At 36.1% G+C, this 25,542-nt stretch overlaps 1 protein-coding gene across 1 annotated transcript in view; it reads right to left on the bottom strand.

Annotated features, from left to right (window-relative positions):
* Nucleotides 1–2,018: 2,018 nt before the first annotated feature.
* LOC147069296 (elongation factor 1-alpha-like) overlaps nt 2,019–25,542 on the bottom strand; it is a 28,082-nt gene continuing 4,558 nt past the window's right edge. Inside the window, exons 2-11 of the mRNA XM_085950924.1 lie at nt 16,705–17,012; nt 14,298–14,447; nt 12,811–13,030; nt 11,392–11,537; nt 9,855–9,987; nt 7,156–7,271; nt 6,402–6,491; nt 5,311–5,431; nt 4,173–4,339; nt 2,019–2,216 (exon numbers count right to left, since the gene is read on the bottom strand). Coding sequence (XP_085807050.1) covers nt 2,145–2,216; nt 4,173–4,339; nt 5,311–5,431; nt 6,402–6,491; nt 7,156–7,271; nt 9,855–9,987; nt 11,392–11,537; nt 12,811–13,030; nt 14,298–14,447; nt 16,705–16,878 — 1,389 coding nt within the window. The 5' untranslated portion in view covers nt 16,879–17,012 and the 3' untranslated portion in view covers nt 2,019–2,144. The remainder of the gene's footprint in view (nt 2,217–4,172; nt 4,340–5,310; nt 5,432–6,401; nt 6,492–7,155; nt 7,272–9,854; nt 9,988–11,391; nt 11,538–12,810; nt 13,031–14,297; nt 14,448–16,704; nt 17,013–25,542) is intronic.

Below are 25,542 nucleotides of genomic sequence, written 5' to 3' on the forward strand. Positions count from 1 at the left end.
CCGCATTTCAGGGTGGTTACAATACTCAGCTATAAGGAAATAACAACTTAGCCTTGAAATTGCGCAGATTGCAATTCTAATTATTGTTAGCGTTATTATTTCTGACTGCTCTTATATGAAGCCTATTGTATCATTTTCTCTCGCTCGGTATCGCTCTAATTGTGTCATATTTTCTATCAAAAATATCAAACTTCACGCTTACATGGTATGTTTATAGTATTTACATTAGGTAGGTAAAATTTACTGTTTCCACTCAATATTGGAGCAAATTCATTCTTGGACCTCCTTCACAGATCTGGGGCCTTATGTTGTAACTTGCGAGTTGAAGTCGCCCGGGCGACATGACGTCATATGACATCATTGTGACGTACTACCGCAGCGAGTCAATAGCATTCGAGAAATTAACGCTACTCTAATACTGGCATTATTAATTGTCCCCATACACAAATAGGTGTTTCAGCATAATAATATCTATGGTGAGCCGTCGGCATTGGGCGGCTCGCCTCGATGTGTGTATTGAGCTACGTCACAATTACGTCATGTCTTCATGACTTCATGTCACAAGTTATAACATAGGGCACCTGGAGTTTGAGAATTTGGGCGAATTTGTACCCGCGGTGGACCAATCAGAAAGCAAGCATACCAGACACTGTTTCTGAAGTTTATTCACCTAATATTTGAAACACACATATGACAGAGGTGTCATTTGTTTTGTTTTACAAAGTAACATTGTCTGTCACCTATTCAATATTATTTATTTATTCAGTCATTAATGTCCATTGTCCCGTTGTGTTTTCTTGCTCCGTCAATCTTTTTTTTATAATGTAGATTAAAATTATAAATGCCACAACTGCACTTCATGTTTTAATCTTTAACAACAAAAATTTATTATAAGTACTGCAAACAATGAGTTTTTTTTTTTTTCAGTCGATTTGATATTGTGTAAAAAGGGATTTTTATTATTTCTATTATAAAAACAGTTCAGACTATGGATTATGGATTATCATACATATTATCATATTATTAAGTATCAAGACATGAAATCATTCAGTATTCAGAAACCAAACTATACAATATTAATTCATAATTTGCAATCGAATAAACTGTAATTCATAATTTGTGCCAAATTGACTTAAATCATCCATAACAATAAATATCATTTTTAATAAATAATCCCTTGAAATAAATTTCGAATTATGAAAAATTAGGATAGAAATAAATAATTTAATTTTACAATGTAATAATAATAATAATAATAATAGTAAAATTTTACTGCACTCTGTGCGCCTCGACAGCCATTTTCGTCCATGAATTACAGAATTTTGATTAAGCATTATTTTTAAAATTTACTCTGCAACGTTGACGTCTCAGAAGAATGGCGACGGAGGCGCATAGGTCAGTCGTAGGAATAATTATAAAGCAAACGGTGAACAGCATTCGAGTCTGCTATAAATCTTTCCGAATATTAACCGACAATTCCTAAAGGCGGCCGATGCCGGAGGCCCCGTTCCGACCCCTGCGCCGAGAGTGTGTCATGTGGCGGCGGACGTCTTGACGGATTCGTTTACTCTATCTAGATTGCACGCGCCGAACGACACCGCGTCGCCCTTCGGAGCGAGCCAGAGGGCCACCTTCCAGCAGCCGGAACACGACTTCAGACGGTCCAGTTGGAGATCTTTCTTTACGCGGTCAAGATGGATTAACTCGGCTGCCGTTCGCCGGATGATACAATAATAATAATAATAACTCAGCAAGACAAAATATACACCGGATTCTGAGTGAGAATACGCGTCGCCGACGTTGTTACGTTTCAGTCGATGGAATGCGACGGTCCCTTTCCTGCGGAACTCTTTGCGGTGGAAGAAGGGCGAGGGTGAGCGGGATTGACTGAGGGGAAGGAGCCGGGAGGGGTAGACTACGATTGAATGATGGGCGCACGCACGCACGCACACTTGTACGACATTGCCGTTCACCGTTATTCGCAACATGACAACGTTCTTATGCCTGGCGGCATGGAGCGGGAAGGACAGCCACTCGGCGGTGGCGCCGGAGAGATGCGGGTGCGGGACGGAGGACGCGTCCGGGGGCGAGAGTGAGTGTTGGGGTGCGGCCGTGCGCCGTGAGTGTAGAGTGGAGCCCCCTAGTTATTTCTTCTTTTGGGCCTTCTCCGCGGCCTTTGTCACTTTGCCTGTCGATACGTCTTTAAAGTTCACACTCTGCAACAATAAAATACGACACGTTTCACTGTTTGATCTCTCTTTGAGTGGCTATTATAAATTACATGTTTGAGACGTTCACAACATGAAATGAAATATACAAAATAATAAATTATAGTGAACACCATATATCGTCTCTGTTCTGGCAGAACACACTAACTGGAAAATACTAGTTTTGAGTAATTTGACTTTGAAGTTGTTAAAATGTTTGAAATGGTCTATCATGTGAGTTTATTAAGTAATCGTAAAAATGATGACTTTAAAATAAAGACTGTTTATTTATTAAGAAGGTTTCCAGACAGTAACGTTTGAAATAAGGAACATTTTGGTATAACTAACTCAATATGTCATTTTTTCGAATTAGTGTCTTCTGCCAGAACAGTGACGATATTATGGATTCAAGGGCAATATATATAGGAATGACTACATTTTACCAAGCAGTGGCGAAGGTTGGAGGCAGGCTGTTAAGACTCAACATAAATAGTGCACAATAAACTTTGTCAGTCATACGTATTTGCTTTCATTGAACTAAGACCACAAAATTGCAGATAGTGGTTAGTTTTTAAAATTCAATTAAACCTTCCGTAAACTAAACCATAATAGATAATAGTCCAAAAAATTTTCATCTATCTGTAAACGAAAATAAATAAATACGACTGAAAAAGTGTGCACTATTTTGCCAGATCGCCCATAGCATGCAATAACTAATCAACACTATCTGCAATTTGTATAGTTAGTTCAATGAAAACAAATAAGTATGACTGACATCTGACTGACCGGTCGGCCATTGCGACTTGGTATCTACGAGGGAAAATTTCTCAGCTTTACAAAGTTTGCGGCATTATACGGCGAGCGAGAAGGTCTTTTCTCATCGAGAATTGACCGTAATACATTATATGGAAGTAGGGATCACACACACTCTAGTGCACGCCAACCAAGGTCTTGGGAAGTTGCTCCTGGGACACTTTCGGCACAAATTTGAACAGCGCCTATCGTTCGTTACGCCACGGTATACGCCTGCATAACGGGTGTGGAGACGTGGCGGGTGGTGGAGGGAAAAACAAGTATGACTGACAAATTTTTTTTTTTTTATTTTGTGATTTTACCGAGGCTGATAAAATTTTGTATGCACTATTTATGTCAGATCTTACCAGCCTACTTCCACCCCTCACCACTACTAGCAAGAATATAATAAACAGAACCTTTTCGAAGCATTCATAAAACGACAACTTTCTAAACTCATTCTCACTCAAGTGGAAAATTTTTATAACTATAGCTTTTCTGACTGACAGAATTGGCCTGATATGGATTTCTACACTTAGGAAGAAGAAACACTAGTCAGATAGCAGAATTATCATTTACACCACGTATAAAATTTATACTTATACAAATAATTAAAAAATATGTAAACAACCGTGCTTGATTGTTAGCACCATATGGACCTCCAGAGAATAGAGGTTATATTAGCAGATTTTTAACGAGAAATGGTTGTGTTAGCCATTCGCCCAACCCATTGTGTTCTTAGTAGTGTTGTAAAAAAAACAACATGCATTTTTTATGCCTAGCCGCAGGTTCGAAGCAGCAACCTATGGCTTTTCAGACGGTTGCTCTTGCGGGTGACCATTTGTGCAAAAAAAAATATTAGATACTTAACCGGAAATATTATATAATAGATAACGTCTGTGTTCTGGCAGAACACACTAACTGGAGAATACTAGTTTTGTGTAATTTGACTTTGAAGTTGTTAAAATGTTTGAAATGGTCTATCATGTGAGTTTATTAAGTAATCGTAAAAAGGATGACTTTAAAATAAAGACTGTTTATTTATTAAGAAGGTTTCGAGACGGTAAAGTTTGAAATAAGGAACATTTTGGTATAACTAACTCAATATGTAATTTTTTTGAATTAGTGTCTTCTGCCAGAACAGTGACGATAATATCTAATTTATTTTGTCACCTTAATGACCCCCACAGCGACGGTTTGTCGCATGTCTCTGACGGCGAAGCGGCCGAGGGGCGGGAACTCCTGGAAGGACTCCACGCACAGCGGCTTGGTGGGCACCAGGCACACGATAGCCGCATCGCCGGACTTTATCGCCTTCGGATTCTCCTCTGTCGTTTTACCTGCCAATAAAAATATAATTTTCTTTTTATTTTATGGACTATAAAAAATGTAAAACATAAAAGAAATCTTAAAAGTATTAAAGAAACTCTCTAAGTCCTCACATCCAGACAATTATATAATATGATATAAAGAACTTATTACATTGCCATAATATGATCGACCCTGAATGTGAAAAATAACTATTGAATCGTTCCCTTGAGTTGTCACAATTCTCATTTTTGGGCACGATTCAACACCAAATAGTTTCGCACATGTTTTAGGTGGAAAGCCTGTTACGTACTGTGTCAACTGTCTACCAGTAGCAAAGGGTGGAGGTAGGTTGTTAAGATCCGCCATAAATAATGCACACTAAACTTTGTGAGTCATACGTATTTGTTTTTATTAAACTAAGACCACTATTTACAGATGGGGTTGGTAAGTTTATAAAAATCAGTTAAACCCTGCCTAAACCAAACCATAATAGTTGTGGTATATTTTGGGCGATACGAAAAAATTGTGTGCACTTTTTCATTCATACTTATTTGTTTTCGTTGGATTGAGAATACATATTACACATATTGTTGGTTCATTCACTAAGCCCTGCCTAAACCAAACTATAATAATAGATAACAAATATTGTAAAATATTCAAAGTTATGTATGATGAACCTTGCCAAGTATTTTTTTTTTTTTTTTGTAATCAACCATTACTATACGTCGGTTTGAAAATGGTTCAGGCCTCTTTAGACCCCCAGACGAGACATCTCCAAATGGGGACCATTCGGAGGTGTAATACCCCCATATACACCGTATTGACGGATTTCATTAATATGTTTATAATTGCATTCGTAATGTTTAATACGTAATGTGAATTCCGTTGTTTATGTGGGATATTCCGTTTTGAACTACACCGAAACCCTGCATTGAATTCTCAATATATCCAATATCATCTGTTTGCAAGTTTCCCTAAGTCTTAAAATTACAGTACTTACCCGTACGGCGATCACATTTCTCTTTGATCTCGGCGAATTTGCAAGCGATATGTGCCGTGTGGCAATCCAACACCGGAGTGTATCCGTTTGAGATCTGCCCCGGATGATTCAGCACAATTACCTGCAAATTATAATTTACAGTTTCGAAACAGATTGAATTAGAAAAGTAGATTTTTTTTCATGTCCGAACCTTAAGATCACATGGGTCTCCAGGATTGTATTAACAGATTTAGTTTTTACGAGAAATGAATGTTAGCCACTTGCTCAACCTATTAGGTCCATATCCTGACACATACACAAATTGATAAGCAATATGTGTACTGCCAGAGCCAGGATTCGAACCTGTTATAGGCCGATGCTTAAGCCACACCCATGTCGATGTACTGCCTCCATAAAATAAAAATAAACAGCCATTACACATATTGAAGTTGATTGATTTCTACAGTTTTATAATACTTCCTTAAAATATTATTAATAAGAATGTTTCCATGACAATTCTTGCATAGTCTAATTCTCAATGTTTTCTTATTGCCCACTTTCTCGTACGCAGGCAACACCCTCAATATCCCTCCAGCGCCCACTTTGGGAAACCATAATTACATACTAATATTTCATTGTATAAAATATGTTTTTATCTCGGTGCGGCTCTGACAAACAAACCCCAGACAATAAAGATGATAAACCTGCAATGCGAAATGACTTGCACCTAATTTAATCATTATACTCAGCAATACTTTTTCAAATAGAACTGCTCAAACGATTTGTATATTTCTTCGTGAATACTGATTTACTATATTATATTATTATGATATAGTTTTAGCTAAATTCGTATAGGACACGGACATGGTTTTTAATAATCCGTAAGCCTATTGATATATGCTGGTATTCATTCAATGATAAGCAGTTTGCAGACAATGAGATTTTATCACTATGATACAGATAAGTCAAAACTGAGAGTGGACTCTGTACGATTTTTGACCTAATGTACATAATATACATCTCCATCGACGATGTAGTGAAAAAAATTTTAAACTCGTTTAATATTGATTTCGTTAATTTGGTTTTGTATTGTATTGGAATGTTATTGTTACCTGTGCAGTGAAATCAGAAGCGCCCTTCGGAGGGGCGTTCTTGGAATCTCCAGCCACAAAGCCTCTTCGCAACTCTTTCACTGATACATTCTGAAATCAATTAACCAGAATTTGAAAATCTTGCATAAATATTATTTAGGTATTATTGAAATGAACCTTTTTATAGGCCATCCATGGACTGAAACCGTGTGCCATACTAAGCTTATCGTTTCTGTTCATGGAAATATTTTTCCACAAAGTATATTATGAGCATCTGATCGTATCCGTGTATACCATACACTTACACTTACAAATTTAGTGAAAATATATTTTCATGAACAAAAATCATAAGTTTAGTATGGCACACGGATCTAAACCGCATACGGTTTCAGTCCATGGATGGCCTCTTACTTAGTAGAGTGAATCTGGTCAAGAAGAGTACACACAACTAATTATTGACAAGGTGAATTACTTATTTTGAGTTGGCCGGCCAACCACGTAAATCACTCAATGCTCACGTAGCTATGAATTTTAACAATGAAATTGACTGTTTGAGTGAATCTAAAACTGTGTTAAAATTTATGTGATAATAGATTCTTGCGTATAGAAATGAATCTGCAATTCAAAAAGACTTGCAGTTAATTTAATCGTTAGTCCATGAGTCTTTTTTTCATCTTCATTTTCATATATTTAGGCTCAGTCTAATAGAGGAGGTTTTCTTCATCGTCTTCGGTTCAAATCATGATGTGGTCATGCTGTTACGACTTGCTGGTACCTTAACATTGAAGCCGACATTGTCTCCGGGCACAGCCTCTTGTAGTGCCTCGTGATGCATCTCAACGGATTTGACTTCAGTCGTCAGCGCTGCAGGAGCAAACACCACCAGCATACCTGAAATGTTTAACATGTAAATCAATATTTCTGATTGATGCATAAAGATTTACAAAAATATACCTATAATTGATTCTGGAATATATACCAAGGGCGGCAAATCGAGGAGAATCATTTGGAATATATAAAAATAGCTAATCTTTCCTTTAAATAAATCAGCTCACTGGTTGGAAACAAAATGCATTAATTAACATAAAAGGTTTAACAGGACTGTATTTTTTTAGTCGGGTTCACAATGTCTAGTTTACTTCCGTTGCCCTTCGACGTCCTTGGTGACCAGAAACGACGCGAACACGGATAATAAAAAATTTTATAAACAAAAAAGGGGCGGCATTATGGCACTGCCCAGGGGCGGTATTTTGTCTAGGGACGTCACTGGTGTTGACAGAGTACAAAGAATAAAACTAAAAAGATGTACCATAAAAATTTTAGAAATAGTATTGAATATCAACTACCTATCTAAAACAGGGGTTCGTAGCAGTACATTAAATTTATGATCAAGAAGGGAATTGTGAGTACAAATATCCTCAATGAAACTTCCATCATTTTAGAGTGTGAAAACAATTTAGATACCTACCTACAATTTTACAAATAAGACCTTTCACCCACGAAGACCCTCAAAAAAAAGGACTGAAATCTACAAATCCACGCAGCCCATAGAAAATGAGTGTGTATTATACACGCTGTACTTTACACTTTCTATACAAACCCCAGTCGATTGTTTTAAATAATTTAATATATTGTACACACACTGCCATCTCTTGGAATCATGGTGAAATACTTAACCAAAATACTGAAGTCTTTATGCTTTACTATTAATATATTTCTAAAAAAGATATGTTTACATAAGGTTTAATTCGCAGCCTGCCAGACACCGCCATGTTAATATTTAAGGGGTGAAATCCCTTACCATTAAGCTGCATAGCATCGCTAATGTGTCCAATTAAGGTTGTGACTAATTTATAAATAGTTTGCAACGTGTCCGTGATTTTTCACTAGAGACGCAACATGCTAGTTGCAAGCCTACTAGTTAAGCCTCAATGACATTGAGCTACTTTACAAGCTGCTTGTTGGTAAATTTACAATCTGCTTGTAAAGTCGCCCAGTATCATCATCGAACAAGCTAACAAGCAGATTGTAAACAATCTACCGAGAAAAGTTGAAAGCCGGTCAACTTTACACGCTACACGCTGGCGTGTGGGACTACTGCGTCTGCGCAGTAGAGCGACAGTAGCAGCGCTCGAAATGGAAAAGTTTACGAACCGGAGCGCTCGACAAATTTTCTGAAGATATTTACATAGTCATCAAATCGTAAAATAAAAATAAGTGTGTCAGATTTTCTATTCTATGCCCTATCTAGCTCAGGTGGTCAACATATTTTTTCCACGAGACGGAGCGATAATTTTACAAATTTCACAAGCCGGAACGGCCCTCCGGTGCGTTCTGTTCCATTTCGAGCCCTGGATAGTAGCGACCTCCCAGTAAAAAAATTAACTACTCAATACGTCCTGTCAAAATAGTACCAAAAATGACGGTTTCAACTCTCTAGCTTGTTGGCTTCTGAGCGAGTGGAAAGTTTTGTGTGTCATCATCACAATCGCACTAGCTGACTCGCCCGCTTTTAAATTCGCTAACAAGCAGCTTGTAAAGTAGCTCAATGTCATTGAGGCTTTTCAAACTAAAATAGCGTTTCCGTGGCAACACTGTTTCAGTTAATGAACAATAGAAGAGAAAGCCACTCAAATAGTCAAACAAACTTGAAAATGAGTGAATGTTTAAATAATTTAAATATAGAATTTGTGGCAGAGTTGAGAAATACGTCTTCTTTGGCGCTACAACCTTATGTAAGTCAGTTAAATGAAAATTGTACATAAAACATTTCACCGTGGCACAGTTCGCCGTGATTTTTCTATCGGAAAGCAGATGACCGAATACTATACAGTCTCCAACTTTATTAGATTCAATATGAACATTAATTCAATTTTCATAGCTGATTTTGGCAAAATTCATGACTCCTAGAATGAAAACCTAACCTAACCTAAACTAACAAATAATTCCAATATGGGCTATTTTCAAAATGTGTTTGCTGCTGGCTTCCTGATAAGTGTATACCGACAAGAACCGTGTTTTATTTAGTCATGAATTTTATGTCAGTACTATACGACCTAAAGAGGTTGGAATTTGGTTGGAGAGATGGTTTTAATATACGGCCATATATTTCCGATACAACATTTTACGGTGAAGTGTGATACGGCGAACTGCATGCGTACAAGTTTCCGGACACGATTTAAGTCTTGGCTTCCTTCAGGTATATGCAAAGCCACTTCCCTACCCTTTAGGACGCCTAAGGTCTGTATTGCCTGTATATTTTACTAATAGTCACACAGAATGATCCTGTTTGACAGTTTATGATGTCAATCGATAAAAATTAGCAGTGTGTGCGAAACATCAGTTACTAATGAAGTTTATGACTTCAATAACCAACCAATCATGTGTTTTTGAGTATATCCGTGGGTGTAAATTGACTCTATAAAAAAGATCATTAGAATACTTCAAATCCAATTTGTATGATGTATACTGTACCTGGTTTGAGTACACCAGTCTCAACGCGGCCGACCGGTACTGTTCCGATTCCTCCAATTTTGTAGACGTCCTGCAGTGGGAGCCGGAGAGGTTTCTCCGTTGGCCGAGACGGCGGCTGGATGGCATCTAAAGCCTGCGAAAGAGATCTTTTGTCAACATATTATTGCGCATTGTAAATTTTTATTATTTTATGATTTGCCCAATCGTATAGAATATCAAACTTTCTAGTAAACTTTCAACAAGGCAACAAAGAAGCCCAAGTATATAATCAAAATAAACATTTTTTTTATTTAATGAATATATATATATATATATGTCACGAATGAATGAATATGTTATAACAAAAATTTAGAGAGATCCTAACATCAAGCCTACATAATTTATAAAAATATATTGATTTAAAATACAAAAGCCGATTGCCAAAACAATAATGCAATTTAGAAAGCGCTTGAACTGAATAGTAAGAATTGTAAGAACCACTAGTTAATTTTGTCACAATTATATAGGACACACGTAGCTTAGCGATCAGTGCACATGGGCACGAATCCCAAGGGTCAAAGGTTCAAATCCCGCTGGGTGTCTTTTGGATTTTTTCTAATTGTTACATTATATTTTCTCAGAGGCGTTAAATATATATATATATAATATTATGCTTCTATATGTACTATTATAATCTGCTGTGTATATTTTTATAAAATTGCATTACAGATTTACTCAAAAGAATTAAGTAGACCTCAGATTTTACTACATTTGCTAGCGATTCCAGAACAATTTTAGAATGTTTGAATTGTTAACTATAGAAATATTCTCTACGTTGCCAGTATAATTATTGTATGCAAATAAAAAAGAAAATGGTAGCCTCTTTTGATGATTAATTTGCTAAAATTATTTATTCAGGTAAATACCTAAATACGGTATTTGAAATTTAGCAGTATTGTTCTTTTAAACACGCAAATACATACGAAATATTTTTTATCTCAGTGTAGCACTGGAAAATGAATCTAGTGTTGCTGCTTCCGCATTGCTTACTTAGTTATGCAATGATTTTTGAAATTTTATGTGATTGTTCGTCTAAATAATAGCTCACCAAACATTATATCAAATTCAAGTAAGTATCAGGATTACTGTCACAGAACAGATAATAAATATAATTCCGATAGGCTATATTCAATACACTACATTTTGATGCAGGGTTTTGAATGTGTGAGCGTCCTACGAAAATGAAATACGCCATATAGACGTGCAATAGTGTGTGTAATACACCAATATTAAATGATCATCAATGCATAAACCGAGAGCAGTTGTCAGTATTCGACTTATGACATATTCTTGACACGTGTTTAAATTTATCCCGTATTCTTCCTTACTCGAGATCGGTTACCTGCTTCTCCTTACCCGTGAGGTATTTCAGTTTTCATTATTTCTAAGTTTCCTGGTTACCGTAGTAGTAGTTATTGCTTATATTATTTGCAGTTCCGTCTACAAAAAGAAAATTTTCTTCAACATGTTTGATTTAAAGACAATAAGGTATCCTCACCTCAATGAGACACTTTCCGTCAACCTTTCCCTCTTTGCGTTCGATGGTCCACCCCTTGAACCAGGGCATCTTGTCGGAAGGCTCCAGCATGTTGTCTCCGTGCCAGCCGGAGATGGGCACAAACGCAACAGACGCAGGATTGTAACCTGAAAGCAGTCACAATATTAATTTATAATCAGACGCCTCATGAAGATCGAAACTAGAGAAATTAGATAAAAAATGTAATTCTTTCTAGATGATATGACGGAGAAAAGACATATAAATCTCCCAGAGACATTTCAGCAAAAAAAAGTTATTTATTTAGAATGTTATTTTTAGTGTCCCAAAAGTGCGGCAACAAGAATTATTATGTGATGAAGTTTGAAGTCAGTGGTGGCAAACCTATGGCACGCATACCACCAGTGGCACGCGAGATGATTTTGCATGGCATGCATTTGAAGAGAAAAAAACTGTACAAGTCGGTTATGTGGAATACAGCGGCAAACACATTTTGAAAATACCCGATATACTGGATTATTTGTTAGTTTGGGTTAGTTTAGGTTAGGTTAGGTTTGGTTAGGTTAACCTAACAAATAATCCAGTATATCGGCAATTTTCAAAATGTGTTTGGCGCTGTATTCCACATAAACGAGTTGTACCAAAAAAACCTATAATAATAATAAATGACTGATTGCGTTGTATAAAAAATAACAGCAAATGTTCTTCAAGAGTAATTTAAATTTTAAATTTAGGTCGGTCCTTAGACTTTATGCGTTATATATAATATTATCGCACTAACCTCATCAGGTGGCGGGGAATGCCGTGCCGCAAACCTCTAATTTTGATTGATTTACAATACTTGAGACCACTGTGGCGAGAGAATGCCCAATCTGATCGGAGCAATTCTCATGTCAATTTGTGCGTAAATAACCAAACTAATTAATATATTAATAAAAATTTTCATTTCTACCCACAAAAAATGACTGCACCAGATAAGAAACAAAAACTCGGTGAAGTTAATAATAGTAATTCTGGTACTTCTGGTCTTCTATGTTCTGTGAGTGGTATCTAGAACATCATTTTTTTAATAGAATTTTTAAAAAATATTTTTTCCCTATAACTACTCGGCACGTCGGACAGTTGAAAAATAATATTCAGGAATTTTTGGCACGCGTACGTAAAAAGGTTTGCCAACCCTGTTATTAGTTATAATCTTATAACGGGCTCGAATCCCGGGTTTGACAAAATTTGCATGTTGTTTTTCAATCTGTCTTTGGACCTAATGGATTGAGCAAGTGACTAGCATCCATCTGTCAGAAAAAAAACAAATATCTATTGATACAACCTCAACTCTGTGACTATGCTTTGTGAGAGAAAGTTATCTATTTTCCAAGCTATTAATATTGTTGGTTGTATATATTGAAATATTGTAGAATGTACCAATTTTCTTGATGTAAGACGACACCTCCTTCTTGATCTCCTCGTAGCGAGCCTCGTGGTAAGGGGGCTCGGTCGAATCCATCTTGTTGACCCCCACCACCAGCTGCTTGACTCCCAGCGTGAAGGCCAGCAGGGCATGCTCTCGCGTCTGTCCGTTCTTGCTGATGCCAGCCTCGAACTCTCCGGTTCCTGCAGCCACTATCAGAACAGCGCAGTCCGCCTGGAATAGTGAACGACACATTCTTATAGTTTTTAAAGTGGAACTTGTTGAACAAATTCACTGACACCTCGATGCATACAATTTTTAAATTGATTCTACAATCTATTAAGATTTCTCCATTTTTTTACGAGAAATAGCGCCTTGGATGGATTTACAAGATGGGATACTCATTGCGTGCGTTGGAAAGTAATAGGAGATTGAAAGACAAGTGAGCGCTGGGCTACTCAAAAAGGGGAAAATAATACAAATCAATATTTCAACATATTCATCTATATCAGTGTTCTTCAAACTATGCTCCGCGGAACCCCGAGGTTCCACTGCACCACTCTGGAGGTTCCGCGAGTCAAAAAAAATCGACGAATATACCTAGACTTCGACAAATTGTGTAAAAAATGTACCTAATTATTTTAAGATATATTTTTCTAAGGATGAGATGGGTTCCCCGAAAAAAACTTATAATTCTAAGGGTTCCGTGAGTCGACAAAGTTTGAAGACCACTGATCTATATCAATCATTTTATGTGTTTTTAAGTCATGAAACATGTAAAAGAATATAAACAAACAAGGCGGGCTCATTGGTCCAGTAGGGCGCTGGCCTTTCATCAGGTTCGATTTCGGTGAGGTTACAATATATTCACGTGATTCTCTTCTATTACTAATTACAACACTTTTTCACTGCACTACAACTACTGGCATTGGGCTTAGTGGCTTATTGTAATAATGTACATAATCTTATTTGAATGTTTTCACCAGTATGTTTAATCAATGATACATTCTAGTTGACTAAATTTTCAGGGATGATGAAAATAAATAATATTGTCTGAAAGTGAGTGGCAAATATTTTTGAGAAAGCCAATAATTATAATCATACAGTAACGTCCCTAGATAAAATGCCGCCCCTGGGCAATTCCATAATGCCGCCCCATTTTTTTACAATATTTTTTATCACCCGTGCTTGTGTCATTTCTGGTCACCAAGAACGTCAAAGGCAACGGGAGTAAACTAGACATCGCGAACCCGACAAAAAATTACAGCCCTGTTAAACTTTTTATGTTAATTAATATATTTTGTTTCCAACCAGTGAGCTGATTTTTTTATAGGAAAGATATTTTCGTTATTAAGTACTCAGTTTAGGTAGCTATTTCTACAATATATACCAAATGATTCTCCTCGATTTGCCGCTCTTCGAGTAACTGCCGCCCCCAAGCGACGCTCAATCTGCCTACCCCCACGGGACGTCACTGTAATCATATCCTTGTTTTACTGACCTGCGAGGTGCCTGTAATCATGTTCTTGATGAAATCCCTATGTCCTGGAGCATCGATGATGGTCACGTAGTACTTGGCAGTCTCGAACTTCCACAGGGCGATGTCAATAGTGATGCCCCGTTCGCGTTCTGCCTTCAATTTGTCCAATACCTGCCAACACAGAGAATATCAGCTGTGATTTTTACTTTCAACTACCTATTTGCTTTTAAACTACAGTTGCACATCGGTTCGAAAAATTTCCATTTCGAGTGCTGCTTTCATAATAATTGTTTAGGTTCCATCTCTATATAAGAAGGTTTTCTTCAACATCTTTTCAAATCAAATTTATTTATTTTACATATAATGAACATAACAAATTACAAATTCAAAGCGTTCACGACATGGCATAAAATAAGTGTTAACAATTTTTAAAATAAAAATACAGAGAGATGTGACTTAATATTACAATAAGTAATAAAATAAGAAACAAAATAAGAAAAGAAAAAAAAATCAACAAAAATAAAAGTAGATGGAAGCAGACAGGGTGAACTATCGATAGACCCTATCTTAAAAACTTATAAAACAACGTCCACCTAAATTCACCCTCAGGTAAGTGGAATATATCAATATCCGAAGCGATTTCATTAAACATGGTTATTGCCCTCCCAATTGGCGTCGCTAATGGCAAGTTAGTTCTGCACCTTGGGAGAACAAACAACGGATGCCCTCGATTCTTAAGGTAATTATCAGAGACACACAAGCCAACACCACCAAGAATGGCAGAGTTCACATTTACGCCGCGTATAAGTCTGAAAAAATATATAGCTAAATAAACATCCCTTCTAAATTTTAAGCTACAGTATGTAAGCATACCTAAGAGAAAGTCAGTCGGATAGAGCCACGGATAATATCCATACAGCCGAAAGTAAAGGAGTCTCAAAAATGTCTTTTGGACTCTCCACTATTTTTCATACATCGATATTAATAAGAACATACGTCATAATTTTGAAAATATATTATAGGTAACCAATAGAAAAAAATCTTTTTAAAAAAAGTAAGACACCCCGCAAGATCGAACCTGCATCTCTCGGGTTTCGCGCCCACGCATATGTGCGTGGGCCTTTTCAAAAAGATTTTTTCTATTGGTTATAAATTATAATATATTTTCTCAGAAGTGTTTTCAAAATTATGTATGTTCAATAATTAGAATGTTACATTCTTAAATCTTGTGAATTATTCGTTGAATAAACAAAATAGTTAATTAGATATAAATACGTATAGTACATACCTAGATTATTTTGTATTATTTTCCTCTTTCTTTAAATTACGGGTTTCGAGATCCTATCTAGGAATATCAAATCGTGGTAGAATGGTAGATCATTTACAGAGTGCTACTTACCATAAATAGAGACCGACAACTATAATTTGAGGTACGGGGTTTGAATAACTAAAAACTGATATTACGACACTAACGCCAAGGTCACGCCTCAAGTTATAGTTATAAATATAATATATGGATTATATATTTCTATAATTTAACAAATATAATCTTAGGTGACATTATTTTATATATTATATTTTATATATTATCCAAAGGCTAAGAGTCGCACAGCGAGGCATGGAGAGGTGTATGTTGGGCATCACGCGAAAGGACCGTAAGAGAAACGAATGGGTTAGGAAGCAGACAGGAGAACGCGATGTAATAGACGTTGCCAAACAGCTGAAATGGAGATGGGCGGGGCACATTGCTCGCCGAAAGGACGACCGCTGGACAAATGTCGTCATCCAATGGTACCCAAGGGGCACGAAACGGCCACAGGGTCGCCCTAAAAGCCGCTGGATTCACAAACTGGTAAAGTTCGACGGAAATACGTGGCAGCGAAAGACACAGGACCGAGAGAGTTGGAAGACGCTTGGGGAGGCCTTCATCCAGCAGTGGATTGACCCCGGCTGATGATGATGATGATATATTATAAGTATATTAGGTTACATTATTTGATATTTTAAAAATATTATTATATAAACTTGGAAGACATGTTATAGTTGGATAGATCCAAAGCAGTCTAAATTAATATAATATTGTTGGCGAAAGATTGAGATACGCTGTGGAAATCCGACAAAAATATGCAGATTAAAGTGATACTTATTTGTTTTCATTTAACTAAAAATACAAATGGTGTTGGTTAGTTTTTAAAACTCAATTAAACCCTGCGAAACCATACCATAATAGATGGATTTTTTTTATCTAATATCTATTATTTGGTTTATGATTTTTTTTTTTTAATTAACTATCACCATCTGCAATTATTTGTATTCTTAGTTCAATGACAACAAATAAGTAGGTATGGCTGACAAAGTTTAGTGTGCACTATTTATGTCGGAGTTCCACAGCCTACCCACCCGTCGTTATAAGAACGATGAAACTCACCCAAGCATACTTGAAGGAACCCTTGCCCATCTCCTGGGCCTCCTTCTCGAACTTTTCGATGGTCCGCTTGTCAATGCCGCCGCACTTGTAGATGAGGTGGCCGGTGGTCGTGGACTTCCCCGAGTCCACGTGCCCGATCACCACGATGTTGATGTGAATCTTCTCTTTGCCCATCGCGGATAGGAACCGTGTACCGCCGCTGGTCTAATTAATTGATGCTGGTATTTTCTTGTCGGTCGCTTCTTTGATTCAACGAAGACTTTATTCAGTAGACACTCTTTTATTCGATTAGATTTGGATATTAATTCCTGTAACAAAAAAGTAGATTGAGTGTCATAATTTTGGCACATAACTCTGACTATTCAATTCAATGTTTAAATTCAATTTATTGTTTTAACATATTGTGGACATTACAAATTGTAAGTATAAGACGTTCACAACATGACATGAAACATTATTATAAAGAGGGGAACAAAAAGTAATAAAAGCGATAAAAATGAAAATATAAAAAGAGAACATAATATAAACATACAAATAAAAGTAGTGAAAATACAATTATACATCTATAGAAGTTCAAAGAAGTACGAGTACCTACACCGAGTTTGCTAAGGAGACCATATTTTAAGAATTTATAAAACAGCGTCCAACTAAAATCTTTCTCACGCAAGTGGAGCATATCAACACCCAAAGCAATTTGTTTGAACATAGTTGTCGCCCTCCCAATTGGTATTACCATTGGCAGGTTGGTTCTGCACTTTGGGAGAATAAACAATTACTGATGCTCTCTATTTCTAAGATAGTTATCAGGGACACACACGTCAACACTGGACAGAATGGCAGAGTTCTCATTTATACCTCGTATAAGTCGAAAAAGAGTTGGTAGCTGAATCGTTCCGTGTAGGTAATTGATCATATACCAATACACCGAACAGATAATAAATAGAAATCCGATAGGCTATATACCAATAAAGTAAATTTTGAATGTGTGAGTGTCCTACACATTATAGACGTGCAATAGTGTGTGTAATACACCAATATTAAATGAGCGGCAATGCATAAGCCGAGAGCAGTTGTCAGTATTTGACGTATGACGTATTCTTGACACGTGTTTAAATTTATCTCGTACTCTTCCTTACTCGAGATCGGTTGCCTGCTTCTCCTTACCCGTTAGGTATTTCAGTTCCCATTATTTCTGAGTTCCCTGTAATTGTATATATTTAAACTCTACGATCGATGAATCCGATTGGGTCTGCGAGTGTGCAGGTCTAATTAGGCCTTAATATGAAATAATTACAAGATAAAAAGAACTTTTTAAATACAACGTTTTTAAATTTTCTGTTGAATCATATAAACTTGACTTGACTAGCTTAAACGATCAAAAAAAATTGTACTTGATAGAAATAATACAGAAATGTCATTTTGACATGTCATAATGATTTCCATAGTAAAGCACGTATGTATTAATAATTTAGTTGCTAGGACCCCAGATCCCTAGCAACCAATAATGGTGTCGAAATAACTTTTCATACAAAACAGAATTAACTGAAAATGAATCCAATTCTACTTAAAGATGGCTAAAAGTATTAAAAATGCATTGGCATCGTGTTCTGATATATTCTAAAAGTTTCAAATGTCTAGCTAGTCGGGAAGCTAGTTAAAAATCGATTGCAAGATTTGTACCGGGCAAAGAACCACCGGACAAATAAGAATACGAGCTAAGAAAAATGTTGTAAAATGAAAACAAAGCAGAAGAAAAGTTAATTTATCATGAAATCTTTTTGTGATTGAAAGCCGCGTGCAACTAATTTCGCTTTTATATTTTTAACTGCTATGTCTACCTACGGTTTATTAAATAGTAATATAAAAATATCCTTACAACGAAAAGCTCGTACCTACCTACTGAAAGCTTGAATCAATATGTATGTATTTACAATAAGGCCTGAGCTTTCGTCAAGTATTGATATAACAAATTGCTTGTTAATTTCATTATATCGCAGTCTCGGAGGCATGTATTTAATTTGTGACAGTGTGACAGAATATAAAGTAAATCCCAAAAGGTTTGACTGTAACAAGAAAGCTTTATGAAATTGTAATATTAAAAGCAGAGCTTTATACGTTATTTATGTTATGACATTTGAAATTATTTAGCTAACGAATAAAGCATTATTAAGTTGGTGAACTCCACTAATATTAATATTGCTCAGTTGTTACTTCGATGTTCTTTTTCACGCAATGGCTTCCATTTTTATGTTCGTTGTGGTCACTTACAAATTTTAGATGGATTTTAACTAAATGATAGTGCCGAAGTGTTGTAACGGCCCCACGATGGCCGAGCGGCTAACGTGTTAACTTATAATGTTGTGGGTCCCAGGTTCTAATCCTGGGTCTGGCAAATACACATATTATTTTTAAATGTATCTTTGGAGTCAGAGTGTGCGTATCTGGAAATTTGTACGTAAACAGTTTACCGCAGGACACTGATTCGTGCGCCGCAGTACGTGAAACATGAGTTCGTGTAACATATAATCAAATGACGAGTTCTTCGTTGAACATTTCACCGTGGAGTATATTTGTACGTATGCTACAACATGTGGCGAATTTTATGAGATGTCTTTACTAGGTTAGGTTAAGTTAGGGTTAATCTAATTGGAACAGTACCGAACAGTAACATCTATTTCTCGCAAAAACAAAAATCTGTCAACACAAACCTCCACGTAGCATTTGCGCGACAAGCTCGATCTGTATTGCCGTGTGTCTAAGCCCGTTTATCACTGTGTACCTACCAAGTACTGTTTGCAAACTATCGCCGCATTTTGTCCACGGGGAAATGTTCAACGAAGAACTCGTCATTTGATAAAATGTTATACGAAAACATGTTTCACGTACTGCTGCGCACGAATAAGTGTCACACGATGAACTGCATACGTACAACTTACATGTAACCCAGAGTGTGGACCTAATAGGTTGGCCAAGTGGCTAACATCTATTTCTCGTAAAAACAAAAATCTGTCAACACAAACCTCCAGGTAGCATTTGCACGACAAGCTCGATCTGTATTGCCGTGTGTCTTAGCCCGTTTATCACTGTGTACCTACCAAGTATTGTAGCTAACCGAGGGCTCGAAATGGACTAAAGCGCACCTCAAAAATTAATTTAATCGTCTGAGCTAGGTGGGATATGCAATAAAAAATCTAACACACATTTTTTTACAAACTATACATCAAATTACGCCCACAGTGGCCGTGTGACTTAAGCTTCGGCCTATAGCGTCGTGGTTCGAATCCTGGATCTGGGAAGTACACATATTGTTTTTCAATTTGTGTACGAGTCAGAGTATGGACCTAACAGGTTGAGCAACTAGCTTACATTCATTTCTCGTAAAAAAACAAAATTTGTTAATACAAACCTCCACTCTTTGGAGGCCCATAATATCGTCTCTGTTCTGGCAGAACATTAATGTCATTGGGCAGAACACACTAACTGGAGAATACTAGTTTTGAGTAATTTGACTTTGAAGTTGTTAAAATGTTTGAAATGGTTTATCATGTGAGTTTATTAAGTAATCGTAAAAAAGATGACTTTAAAATAAAGACTGTTTATTTATTAAGAAGGTTTCCAGATGGTAAAGTTTGAAATAATGAACATTTTGGTATAACTATCTCAATATGTCATTTTTTCGAATTAGTGTCTTCTGCCAGAACAATGACGATATGATCTTATTAGGATCGGACATGGTCGGGAAAAAATACATCAAATTGAATAAATAATATTATGGTAATATTTTCGGAAAATTATCTAGTGCTTTGGCTCGTAAAATTTACCATTTTGATCGCTGACTGATAACTGCCTTGTATACGGAATTGCCCCGAGTGATATTCGTGTTATTTCAGATCAAGAAAAATAGCGGAAACGTGTTAACTAGTTAGAATAAGGATTCAATACACACATTCGAAAAAATAATAATTTGAAATCGGAACCCGCGGTTTTATAACCGGACGCGGAAATCATATTATAAATTAAATCTTCCCCCTACATCTTTCAAAAACGTTTTTCCATGACCGCATTGGTTTTAAGCCCAAATGTCGTATTATTAATAATTTTCCGAGCGGAATTTTGCTGGCATCCATCTCAATTATTATTTGAAACGAGCCAATTTCTTCTGACGTTGATTAATAAGGTAAAAGCAAACATTATTGAACGAAATATGGCGGCCATTACGTTTTCTCCGTTTCGCGTAATGCGTTGTGAGACATAACCGAATAAAATTATTTATTTCGCATGTGGTGGTGAGTAGGGAAACCAATCCCGGACAATTTTATTTTCGATACCTATGAATAACGGGATTAGTTAACATAATCCCGAAACCTTCGGGATTGATTTTTTAGTATGTGTAGAAAATTATGTTAGTGAAGTGTATGTACCTGCACATGTCACAGGGGAATCGCCGGATGCTCACTACTGACTAAGGGTCTAGGACGATTTGGCACCGCGAACTGGCCTCCGGCGATTGGCCTCCGGTAATTGGCCGCCGGTACAATCGGACGCCGGCCCAATTCGACGCCGACCCAATTCGACGCCGACCCAATTGGCCTCCGGGAGGATTGGACGCCTCACAGTTGAATTAAATGCGCAAAGGAATAGACGTACGTAACGATTTGTTGGAGTAAATAAGCAAGTCAGTTAATATGCTTCTATCTTCTCAGTAGTTGTACCTTATACATTTCGCGCTTGACACATTTTTAATATAGATTGAGAATAATTATTATGCCTTATGATGTTTATTAGAAGAAAATAATTCTTCCCTCGCTAAAACTTAAAGATGTGCATAATCAATTAATTTATTGTCTATACATGGGTACTTATTTATATTTACAACAAATATTAAAAAAAAGTATAAATGTTTCAGTAGTTTGATTGATAAACTACTTAGGTACTGGGTGCCGGACGAAATCCCGAAAGACTAAATCCCGAATGCTGAAATCCCGAATGGCCGAAATCCCGAAAACCGAAATCCCGAAAGCCGAAATCCCGAATACCGAAATCCCGAATGCTGAAATCCCAAATGGCCGGAATCCCGAAGGCCGAAATCCCGAAAAAAAAATACAAACATCAATAATTGCGCAATTTTTGCAAGAGACACAAAAACCCATATTTTGTGGAAATATAAAAAATGTAAAATACAAACATCAATAATTGTGCAATCGCGAATTGCGCAATTTTTGCAAGAGGCACAAAATCCATTCGTTCTACAAAATGGTCTCTCCTGAAAAAAAAATTGTGCAATCGGAAAATCCATTTTCCGCAAAAAATGGGATTTGTCTCTGTTAAAAAAAATGCGCAATTCACGATTGCGCAATTATTGATGTTTGTATTTTACATTTTTTTATATTTCCACAAAAAATGGGTTTTTGTCTCTCTTGCAAAAATTGCGCAATTATTGATGTTTGTATTTTTTCATTTTTCGGGATTTCGTCCGGCACCCAGTACCTAAGTAGTTTATCAATCAAACTACTGAAAAATTTATACTTAGCAGATAACTTACTTAATATTTTGCTTGTAATTTCGTACTATCTTAAAATACGGATTTATGCATAATAATATACATGTTTACGCTTTATTATAATATTAAGTCGATAAAACGCTGAAATATAATGTTATTTTCATTCTAACATCTAACATTATTTTTAATTTTTGTTGTAAATATAAATAAGTACCCATGTACAGACAATAAATTAATTGATTATGCACATCTTTAAGTTTTAGCGAGGGAAGAATTATTTTCTTTAAATAAACATCATAAGGCATAATAATTATTCTCAATCTATATTAAAAATGTGTCAAGCTCGAAATGTATAAGGTACAACTACTGAGAAGATAGAAGCATATTAAACTGACTTGCTTATTTACTCCAACAAATCGTAACGTACGTCTATTCCTTTGCGCATTTAATTCAACTGTGCGGCGTCCAATCCTCCCGGAGGCCAATTGGGTCGGCGTCGAATTAGGTCGGCGTCTAATTGGGCCGGCGTCCGATTGTACCGGCGGCCAATTACCGGAGGCCAGTTCGCGGTGCCAAATCGTCCCATTTCCACTGACTAATACGTCATATAGATATAAAATATCTTTAAAATATTAATATGTTATAACAAAAATACTTAAGTATCTAAATATGTACATACATGAAAACCTTAAAACATGTGTAAAGGTAAGATATGGTAAAGATACTGATGTTTACAAATACCTACGTAGTATATAGTTGAACTATTGGCACTTTCTTCTTCGAATGATCTTTCAATAAATTTATATCATGAATGCAATTGTAATTCCACCCAATGTTTTATTAAGTGGTTTATTGCACTTTTACACTTAGCAATTTCTTATATTATATTATTATACTTCACATTACGTGCTAAGAACACGCCTGGTGTGTGGTCATCAGTGGCGAAGGGTGGAGGTAGGCTATTAAGGTCAGCCATAAATAGTGCACATTAATCTTTGTCAGTCATACGTATTTGTTTTCATTAAAATAAGACTACAATTTACGAATGGTGTTGGTTAGATTTTAAAATTCAATTAAACCCTGCGAAAACCAAACCATAATCGTTATGATATATTTTGAGCGATACGATAAAATTTTGCACATTTTTTCATTCATTCTTATTTGTTTTCGTTGAATTAAGAATACATATTACACATATTGTTGGTTATTTTTTTAAATGCATTAAGCTCTGCCTAAACCAAACTATAATAGATAAAAAATATTCTTCTATCCATAAAATATCCAAAGTTATGTATGATTTAATTGCATAATTATAGATATTTTATAGATATTTGAGTATTTTTTGACTATTACCTATTATGGCTCTGTTTATGCAAGGGTTTAATTGAATTTGAAAAACTAACCAACACTATCTGCAATTCGTAGTGACTGAATATACGTATGACTAACAAAGTTTAATATGCACTATTTATGGCGGATCTTAACAGCCTACCTCCACCCTTCGCTACTGGTGGCCATTAGATACATGGCACATTTAATTAACATGCTAATTGCTACACGCCAGGCGTGTCTTTAGCACTGACCGAGTTGTGGTAATTAACTAGTCAGCAGTGAATAAGTTAACTCATCAGTCAGAAGCAAAACGAGATACAATACCACTCGCTTTTTTGTTATATTTCCCCATTATTGTGTAAGCTACTGTTCAGTAGATAAACGTAAAAAAAATAAACAGAGACAAGTCCACTATAATTTATAATTATTATTATTGCATCATGAAATATTCGACATCAGGATTAAGGATTCCAATCCCGGGATTCCGGACAATTTTCGATACCTACGAATCCCGGGATTAGTAAACATAAAACCGAAACTTTCGGGATAGATTTTTTTATCAATCACAATCAATTAGTATGTGTACAAAATTATGTTAGTGAAGTGTATGTACCTGCACTTGTCACAGGGAGAATCACAGGATGCTCACGGATAATAAAAATAACCAGTTTTTGTTGTCATACGCAATCGTAAAAATATCAGAAAAATAATAAATCCGTTCATTTAACCAGCTAGACGCTACTGACGTTCTGGCACGCGAACGGCGTCTAACCGCCAGTGCCACGGACGTGCAGGCAGGCACTTGTTTCTACGCCAAATTTTATGAATGTATGTTTTAATTTTCTCATTGAATTTAATTATTAATTAATAATTAACACAATATCTATGAATGAATAGCAATTTGTTAGAATCTCGGAATGTTTGTGAATTTTATTATGTACCTACTTATTGTATTTATTGTTAACACAATATGCTATTTTTATTTTATTTTCATTGACTTGTATTTGTTATCTTTTCCTGAATAAATAAATAAAACTGATTACTTTCACATTTATATTTATATTACAATATTATTTACTCCATTTAATCTATGTATTTCCAATATTAAAAGTATACAATATTAAGGCTATACCTCAGCTGAGGCATGGTCTAAAAAGATCGTGACTAGGCGATGCGCGGATTGCGGGTCGCGGGTGCAAATGACGCAAGCCGAACGAAATATAATTTGTCATAAAAGTTCAATATGCGTCCTTTTTATGTTATGTTTATTATTATATTCGTAATAATAATAGTATATTCATTGACATGTTTTCTTTTTCAAGTACATGTGGAACGTTTTTTAGTCATCTTTACACGACTCCCATCACAAAAGAAATTGACGTGCGAACAGGTCGACTATTCCTCTCCGAATGGCAACGCGGCCAAAATTTCGTTCCACACAGTGTTGAAAATTATTTGCCGTTTCACTTATGTACGCTCTTAACAATAATTATCTTAAATAGTAAGTATATATTAGACTAGACATCTTTTACCAATTTTATCAATGCTATTTTTATGTATTAAAATGTATATTAACTATCGAAAAAAATGCCAATCCCGGGATCAAAATTTTGGCTTGGGATTGGATTCCTTAGTGGCGAAGGCGTTGTTTACGCAGGGTTAAATTGAATTTTAAAAACTAACCAACGCCATTTGCAATTTGTATTCTGAGTTCAATGATAACAAATAAGTATGTCTGACAAAGTTTAGTGTACACTATTTATGTCGGATCTCCACAGCCTGCTTCCATCCGTCGTCACTACCTGATACATTGAAAGGCTTAAAAAACCTCGGACAGATCGTTACCTTACTTTGAAAAGGTTCTAACTGATATTTTGGCCTAAAATGACTTTTTGGTGTGAAAAGGTTCCATTAGCCATATTCTATCATATCGGTACGTTCATTTCAGAGTCATCCATTCAAATATGGGAATTGGCTGCCGGAGTTCCATCTACATGTATTTTTAC

This window comes from Rhyacophila brunnea, unplaced genomic scaffold, assembly GCF_057557595.1.
Source record: "Rhyacophila brunnea isolate RB1 unplaced genomic scaffold, BYU_Rbru_1.0 scaffold_24, whole genome shotgun sequence".
NCBI lineage: Eukaryota > Metazoa > Arthropoda > Insecta > Trichoptera > Rhyacophilidae > Rhyacophila > Rhyacophila brunnea.